The sequence below is a fragment of the Salvelinus sp. IW2-2015 genome, linkage group LG20 (genome assembly GCF_002910315.2).
Source record: "Salvelinus sp. IW2-2015 linkage group LG20, ASM291031v2, whole genome shotgun sequence".
Taxonomy (NCBI): domain Eukaryota; kingdom Metazoa; phylum Chordata; class Actinopteri; order Salmoniformes; family Salmonidae; genus Salvelinus; species Salvelinus sp. IW2-2015.
Genome location: NC_036860.1, coordinates 61,668,909 through 61,677,832, shown reverse-complemented (window position 1 = coordinate 61,677,832; position 8,924 = coordinate 61,668,909). Strand labels below are relative to the sequence as shown.

Below are 8,924 nucleotides of genomic sequence, written 5' to 3'. Positions count from 1 at the left end.
AAAACGAAAGACTTGGAGATCAAAAGCGGATCACTTTTAAAGGAATTCATATTTTTCTTGGACATCCCTGAACATTGGATCTGGGTGACACTGAAGAGCGCAGAACCCACGTGCTTATTGGAAGGAAGGAGCGCTGCGGTTTGGAGTAAAATTGAAAGAAGGCTGATTTGTTGAAAGACCGACCTACAATCCAAAACAAAAGTTTTGGGAATATTTGGGAGAGAGCATAAAGGTGTGTAGCCTATTGAGACCCTTACAACTACAATATTATTATAAACATTTGTTTACAGTATTGTGACTATTTTATAAAAACCTATTTAATCCTTGTTTTAGCAGGTGCCGTTTCGTTACAATGCATTAATGTCTACTGATAATACAATAATAATTTCAATGGTTGTGTCTTTTCTTTTGCAGATCAGTGATAATCACAKAAGGATTGGCGAAGGAGTGGTCTATTGAAGAAAACCCCCAGATGAATTTGACTTTTATTCACTCCCAACATTAGTCCATCATTTCTTATGAACAAACACTCGTTTATCATTGAACTGTCAGAAGTCGGCTAAACCAGTGCTCTCCTTGTATCCCCTCAAAAGAAAAGACATGAGTTGCTTCTGCACTGCTCAGGAGGAGTTTTATTGTGAAGTTCTACTGTTGGATGAAACCAAATTGACGTTAACTACTCAACAACAAGGAATAAAGGTAAGAGACGATCCCTTTACACGCCCTCACCTGTCTGTCAGGTGAGGCGGTTGACAGGTAGCCATGCTTTAATGAGGGGTCTGTCATCACCGTGCGCGCGATGAGGCTTGTCAAGAATCTGTGCTGCTACTTTGACTGATGCGTGCGGTTGTTGGAGTCTGTATTTTTGACTCACTTCTTCTACTCAACGTTTGAGATGGCGTTTGAAAGCCCAACGAGAGAGGTTGCCAACCATACAGGCTATGTATGTTGTCTTTTGAGGCGACATTATTACGAAAGAAAGGTAGCCTTACCGTCCTACAGGAGCCATTAAAGTAGCCTGTAGTCTTACTGTAATTTGCTGTGAACTCTCTGACTCTGTGAAACAAAATACAGGACCCAAGGGCTGTAAAGAAACATGACTTGGCTATTGAAGTGGCTTTGATAGTCTCCATTACTTATTTCTGGTTGTGAATTACATCTGATGTGATACTATAGGTGATTTTCATCTAAACAAAAGCATAAGAAGGACATCATTGGATGCCTGAAACTGGATGAGAAGCAACCAGGGCCAGTTTTCTTGTTTAACTTGGTCATGTGTCTGTACAGTATTTGATTTATAGCAGCCTACTGTACAGGCCACAGTTTCTCAGTACATTAATGCTCATTTTGATCCTCAGAATGTTATATTAACAGATGGTATGTTAAATCCACAAGTCTGCTACCACACACAGTCAAATCGAGAAAGAAAAACCGAGAAAGAAAAACCCAGAGCATGCCTTACATTTTTTGTCTAAGTGGAAAACAAAGACTTAAATGTATCAATGTCAGTGTTCTCTGGTTTCCTCACCTTGGAGCTCAGTGTAAACCCAGACTTCATGATGTTAGAGACAATACTGGTGGAACTTAACTTCAGTTTCACTAAAGTATTTTTGGAGAGCTAACTGTCTGTCATTCTACTAGGGTTCTAAACGTCAAACAGAACCACTCTATGACTGCTAATCAAAGACTGTTATGTTGCTATTGGTTTTATGTTCCATTTCTCTCTTGACTAGAGAACCCCAACTCACATGGCCAGACTGGGAGTTCATTAGAAGCTATGAATATGGGTTTAGTTTATGGGTCGGCTATAATCTCTGAAGAAACTCAAGTCTGGATGCATGTCGGAAGGCCTGAGGCAGAGAGGGATGTAGTAACGCATGATGACTGCTATGGCTCAACAGCATCTGGTTGCTTTGCCTCGCCTTGCCCTCTGACACTCTCTTGTCTTTACTCTCCCTGTGTGTGTTCCACTAGTCCATTGGAGAGATCAGGTTACTCATCCTCTTTTAATTGTTAATGTGAGAGGCTGAGCTTGAGCAGGTGGGCTCATTGGCAGCCATGGTGCAGTATCAGGTCTAATACACAGTATCAGCTGTATATTATGCACTTATATGTAAGGCAGAGCAATATGTATAGGCTGCATAATCTCTGTGTATGGCTCTGGTGTAAGGTTGTTGTGGGGAGGTTTCGAAAGAATGCATTCTCACTGTACTGATCCAGCAGAGTAGGATTATAATCCTGGTTTTGTCAGTGGTTAGATTAAAAACACTAGCTCACCGCAGTGGAGTTTACCTCTGGGTTGGTCCCATGGATGTTACTAGCTACATTCAGAGATTAATGTATTGGGCTCTAGGATTCACCAGATCCCAGCATAACAATTTATAAGAACATTTGAGTTTGTTGGGGAGGGTTTGTAGTTGGTTCTCACAAACTTTTTTTTATTACACACAAATATGTGTCATAAACAAGTGACAGACTCTTGAAGTGAAAGTGGATCTAATCCTATTGATACTGCTCTCTGTTGCTGTCGAAAATTAGCTTAACGTTCAGCAGTGTGGCGTGACATATTTTCCTGGCCCCTGCATCTAGTGACACTACTGCTACTGAAAACCACATGAATGAGAGACCAGACAGAGACAATGAAAGGGTTTGAGTTAAAAGGTTTTGGGCCAAAATAAAGAGATGGAATGTGGGGCTGAACAAAGCGTGCGTTCGGGTAACACATTTTTCTTCCCGGAGCGTCGATCACAGAGTGAGGCACTCGGTCTGTCAGTCAGATTTCTTATTTTTGTCTTCCTCTCAGACAACGAGCCCAACTAACTAACTAACCAATCAAACAACCAACAAGCTGGTTAGTTGATCTCCACACGCATGTCCCAAAAGGTGTTGACCACACACGTGTCCCCAAGGTGTTGACCTCCACACGCATGTCACAAAAGGTGTTGACCACACGCGTGTCCCCAAGGTGTTGACCTCCACACGCGTTTTCCCCAAGGTGTTGACCACACGCATGTCCCCAAGGGGTTGACCTCCACACACGTGTTCCCAAGAAGTTGCGCAACACCACTCCAGCTTTCACGCTGGTGTCCTGTCACCCACCTCGAGACCTTCATCTATGCTTTTTATTTTATGCTTTTTATTTTATTTTAGTCTTGAAAGGGTTCAAAATATGAACAGAAGTTAGGTCCTTGATTTACTGCTGGTGCTGTGCAATCATAGATTGATATTATTCATTATTTCTTATGTTTGTCAAAGCTTTTATGCTTGGCTGCTGGGAACACATACAGTAAGAGTCTGAGGTGGGCTGAGATAAACCCATAGTCTGTGCCGTAGCTGTATTACAGTGAGCAGCACTGAGCCTCTTACACAAAGGCTCCATTGATTATGGCCCGTGGGCTGTGTTCGATTTAGTGAGGTACAGAACTGCTCACGTGTTGCTACCACATCAAACCAGTGCAGAACAATCYCAAAGACAGCGGCCGCTGACCCTCAAGACCCATCTGTTTTCTGTGGCCTTGGATAGAGAGGCACTGGCCTCTTAGCTTTCTGGATAATAATTTACGAAAACAATGCTGCTTTTTGGGAGAAGCTAGCCGCAGCTGCTTCCTTCCTTGTCGTCATTCAGAATGTCTTTGTTCTCCAACATCCACTAAATACAATGAGCATGGTGCTTTTTTGTACGACGGGTCACCTCCTAAGGCTGTCACAAAAAAAATAGGCATCATTTCATGCCGGTGTCAGGAGAGCAGGGCTCTACAGTGTGACCATTTTACTCACATATGCGTCTAAATATTTTGCTGTGCGACCTGGAATTATAATTGAGGCGCACCAGTGTGCCTAGAAACAAATCACCCAGATGATAATGGTTGCAATGATTACTTCACTGTACTGCAGCCCTGAGTGCCATGGAGAATACACTGAGCGCAGATTCATGACCGTCATGTTTCACCATTACTATAAAGAAAACGGCTTATTACTTCAAATATTTGTAATTGTGCTCCTACATTTTTCAACTTGTGCTTCTTGTAAAAAAGGTCACCGTAGAGCCCTGTACAGGAGAGACGGATTGCTACACCAGGAGAATGATGCATGTGTGGGACAGACATTCATAGGCTTGGCTTAAGGCAAAGTTTTTACATTTTGTAATTAGGAATACATACAAATCCCTGCGTGTGCGGAATGTGTCAATTCCATTGTGTCTTTAGAGATCTAGATTGGTATTTGTGACTTAGGGAAGTTAAACAAAATACCATTTGAATCACGTTAACCTATTTAGACATAAAATAATATTTTTTGACAGTGTTCAAAAGACATTTCGCCTTAATATCCTCAGACATTAGATTGATACATAAAATCTGTGAATTCCTGAAAGTGAAAGTCAAGAGCTGGTTGCTATGGAAACTCATTACTTTCTAATGCACCTGATGGCTACTGGAGGATCATGTGGGATCTGCTGCTGACACGTCACCGGAGGGCAAATAAACGAATACCTCCCTGTTCAATCATTATTGGCTTGCTCTGTTTTACTCCAATTTCACTCAGGGCTGTTTTTGTGTGGTGAAGAGACATTCCCATTTCACTCTTTGAAACTGTGAAGAATTTCTGCATGATGTGGATGCACTCTACCCCAGACTGTGTGAAATTTGTGTTTGTTTTTTCCATAGACACAATCGGTATGTGTAACGGTTTTCTTCCATAGTTGAAGGAGAGGACCAAAATGCAGCGCGGTTAGTGTTCAACATGTTTAATCTGACAATAAACGAACCTATACAACACAATAACAATGTGAAACGGGACAGACCTATCTGGTGAGACCACAGCAAGAGACGGAAACATACCAAACAATATCAACACCAAAACAAGGCCTCTATATATGATTTTCAATCAGGGAAACGTTACCAGTGCTCTGATGTGAGAAATATTAAAGCTGGACAAGAAACAGACAACTAGACCACACAACATTGAATTCCCGCGCAGCTCACGTCCTGACCAACTAAACGCAAAACACTAATCTCTGGTCAGGACGTTACAGTACCCCCTCCTTCGCGAGCGTGCGGACTGCCGAACGCCCCCTAATCATCAAGAGGAGGGTCTGGGTGGCGCATCTGTCCGGGTGGCGGCTCCGGGCAGGACACCACTCCACCACTTGGTCTTTGTCCCTCCCTTAGCTTCATTTGAGTGGCGACCCTCGCCACGACCTTGGCTAAGAATCCTCCCCAAGGCCCACATTGATTTAGGAGTAGTCAGGAAGAGAGGGTAGCTTCAGGACCGAGGGGCAAACTCCGGACTTAATGCAGAGCTCCGGACTGAAGCAGCTCCGGACTGTAGGCAGCCGGACTGTAGGCGCTCCGGATGAGGCAGCTCCGGACTGCTAGGCAGCTCCGGACTGGAGGGCAGCTATACTGGGTGGCAGCTCATGGAGTGGAGGGCAGCTCATTGACTGAGAGGCGAGCTTCATGACTGGAGGGCAGCTCATGACTGCACCTGAGGGCACTATGATGGAGCGCGCCATGACTGTAGGGCAGCTCAATGACTGGCTGGCGGTCTGGCAGTCCGACTGGCTGGCGGCTCTCGCTGGCAGCTCTGACTGGCTGGCGGCTCTGGCGCTCCTGACTGGCTGGCGGCTCTGGCTGCTCCTGACTGGCTGGCGGTCTGGCGGTCTGACTAGGTCTGCGGCTCTGACTGACGACGGCTCTAGGCTTGGGAAGACGGGGTCTAATGGCGTGGCAGAGATGGCTCAGATGGCTGGGCAGACGGATGGCTCAGTGCGCTGGGCAGACGGCATGGCCTCAGACGCAGCTGGGGCAGACGGATGGCTGATGGCGGACGGCGCTCATCGGCGCTAAGACGGCATGGCTAGAGCCGCTGGCAGTCTAGAGGCGCTGCGCGAAGAACGAGCAGCGAGCAGGCAGGCGTTGGGCAGACGCGACTTGACTGCTGAGGCGACAGTAGGCCTGGTGCGTGGTGGGAACTGTGCGTACCGACCTGGAGACACGCACCTTAAGGCTGTAAGTGCGGGAGCATGCAGGACAGGGCACCACGGTTTCTCAAAGGACTATAGCTGTGCCGTAGGTGATGGACAACAGGGTCGGTACGAGACTGAGGACGCACCTCAGGGCGCAGTGCCGGGACAAGGAAAACGGGAAGGGCTCTGGCAGAGCACAGGCAGGCTTGATGCGTGGTGCCGGAACTGGACGGTACGGCTGGGGCACGCACCATAAGGCGAGTGCGGGGTGCTGGAACTGGAGGTACTGGGCTGGGGCGGCGAAGGCGTGCGCGTGGATATATCCGGACTGTGCAGGCAGTTAATACTGCGCTCTTGGAGCCTGAGCGCTGGCACAACCTTACCTGGCTTTGATGCTCCCCGTAGCGTCCAGTGCGGGGCAGTGGAAATAACCGCATGGGCTGTTGTAGCGCGAACGCGGGGACAACCATTCGTAAGGCTTGGTGCCTATGTACACCGCAGCCAGGAGGCGTACTGGAGGCCAGAAATATGTTGAGCGGTTCATGGCACTTGGCTCAATGCTCATTCTAGCCCGCCCAGTGCGGGGAGGTGGAATAACCCGCACCGGGCTATGCACACGTACAGGAGACACCGTGCGCTCTTCCGCATAACACGGTGTCTGCCCGTACTCCCGCTCTCCACGGTAAGCATGGGAAGTGGGCGCAGGTTTCCTACCTGCCCTCGCCACACTACCCTTTAGCCCCCCCCCCAAGAAATTTTGGGGTGAGCCTCTCGGGTTTCCAGCCGCTCTGCCTTGCAAGCGCCTCATAATGCCGCCTCTCCACTTTTGATGCCTCCAGCTCCGCTTTGGGGCGGCGACACTCCTCTGGCTCTGCCCAGGGTCCTTCTCCGTCTAGAATCTCCTCCCATGTCCACTCCTCCTTGTACCACTGCTGCTGTTGCTGCTGCCCGTTTCCACGCTGCTTGGTCTGGGTTTGGTGGGTGGTTCTGTAACGGTTAGTGTTCAACATGTTTAATCTGACAATAAACGGGAACACTATACAAACAACAAAATAACAAATGTGAAAACCGAGACAGACCTATCTGGTGCAGAACACAAACACAGAGACAGGAAACAACCACCCACAAAATCCCAACACAAAACAAGCCTCCTATATATGATTCTCAATCAGGGACAACGATTACCAGCTGCCTCTGATTGAGAACCATATTAAGCTGGACARAGAAACAGACAAACTAGACACACAACATAGAATTCCCACCCAGCTCACGTCCTGACCAACACTAAACAAGCAAAACACATAATAACTCTGGTCAGGACGTTACAGTATGTCTTTAGGTAGGTAAGTGATAACTAACACATTTACATGTTAGTCATTTAGCAGATGCTGTTAGTCAGAGCGACAGTTACAGTTGGTGCATTCATCTTTAGATAGCTAGATGAGACAACCTCATATCACAGTTGTAGTGATATTTTTATCCCCTCTATAGAAGTTATCAGCAAAGTCAGTGCTACTAGTGCAAAGTTATTATTATTTATTTTTACATTTCATTTGGGGGGGAGATAAGACTTAGATGTCTTATTTAAGATACTCTTTAAGAGGTAGGGCTCCGTAGTCAAGCACCATGTTCTTCAAGCTTCGACTGGAAGCCAGTGGAGTGTACGGAGGAGCGAGGTGACATAGGAGAACTTGGGAAGGTTGAGATGACACAGCTCAGTTCCATCACATACAGTATATTTACTGTACCAGGTGGGCGGAAAATGCCCAAAACTTGTTCCTCTGTTAGCTGACATCGCACAACAACAAACAACAAATGCTCAGAGGCACTACAGTACTGGAAAACCACTAAAAGGATGTGTGTTGGTGCCATATCTCTGTCTGTCTCTCTGTCTCTCTGTCTCTCTCGCTCTCTCTCTCTCTTGGAGACAAACACAGACTTCCCCAGGCTTGGCTTCTCAGTAGGGTAGAGCACTGGGGAGTTAAATACACACGGACTCCATCTGGATCAAAGAGGGAGTGGCAGACGAACACGCCACATCTGTGGTGTATGTAAACACATGCACACAAACTCACAAACACACACATACAGTGGGGAGAACAAGTATTTGATACACTGCCGATTTTGCAGGTTTTCCTACTTACAAAGCATGTAGAGGTCTGTAATTTCTATCATGGGTACACTTCAACTATGAGAGACGGAATCTAAAACAAAAATCCAGAAAATCACATTGTATGATTTTTAAGTAATTAATTTGCATTTTATTGCATGACATAAGTATTTGATCACCTACCAACCAACCAGTAAGAATTTCCGGGCTCTCCGACTGTTAGTTTTTTCTTTAAGAGCCCTCCTGTTTTCCATCATTACCCGTATTAACTGCACCTGTTTGAACCTGTTACTGTATAAAAACACCTTGTCACACACTCATAACAGACTCCAACTCTCCACAATGGCCAAGACGAGAGAGCTTGTATAAGGAATCAGGGTAAAATTGTAGACATGCACAGGCTGGGACTGCTACAGGACAATAGGCAAGCAGCTTGGTGAGAAGGCAACAACTGTTGGCGCAATTATTAGAAATGGAAGAAGTTCAAGATGACGGTCAATCACCCTCGTTCTGGGGCTCCATGCAAGATCTCACCTCGGGTGAGGCATCAATGATCATGAGGAAGGTGAGTTATCAGCCCAGAACTACATCGGAGGACTGGTCAATGACTGAAGAGAGCTGGGACCACATCTAGAGAAAAAATTAAGTCACACTAACCACGTCATGGATTAACAATCAATGAGCGGACCGCAAGGTCCACCTGCTCAAGCTCAGCGCATGTCAGGCCGTCTGAAGTTTGTGCCATGGACATGTGGATGATCAGAGGAGCGATGGAGGCAGGTCTGGTGGTCTGATGAGAACAAAAGAGCCTTTTGGTCTAACTCCACTCTCGCGCGGTGTTTTGGATGA

At 46.5% G+C, this 8,924-nt stretch overlaps 1 protein-coding gene across 1 annotated transcript in view; it reads left to right on the top strand.

The window, feature by feature from the left end:
• The window catches only part of epb41l4a (erythrocyte membrane protein band 4.1 like 4A), a 106,932-nt gene continuing 98,008 nt past the window's right edge, over positions 1-8,924 (top strand). Inside the window, exons 1-2 of the mRNA XM_024013445.2 lie at positions 1-232; positions 415-699. Of these exons, the coding sequence (XP_023869213.1) occupies positions 601-699 (99 nt within the window). The 5' untranslated portion in view covers positions 1-232; positions 415-600. The remainder of the gene's footprint in view (positions 233-414; positions 700-8,924) is intronic.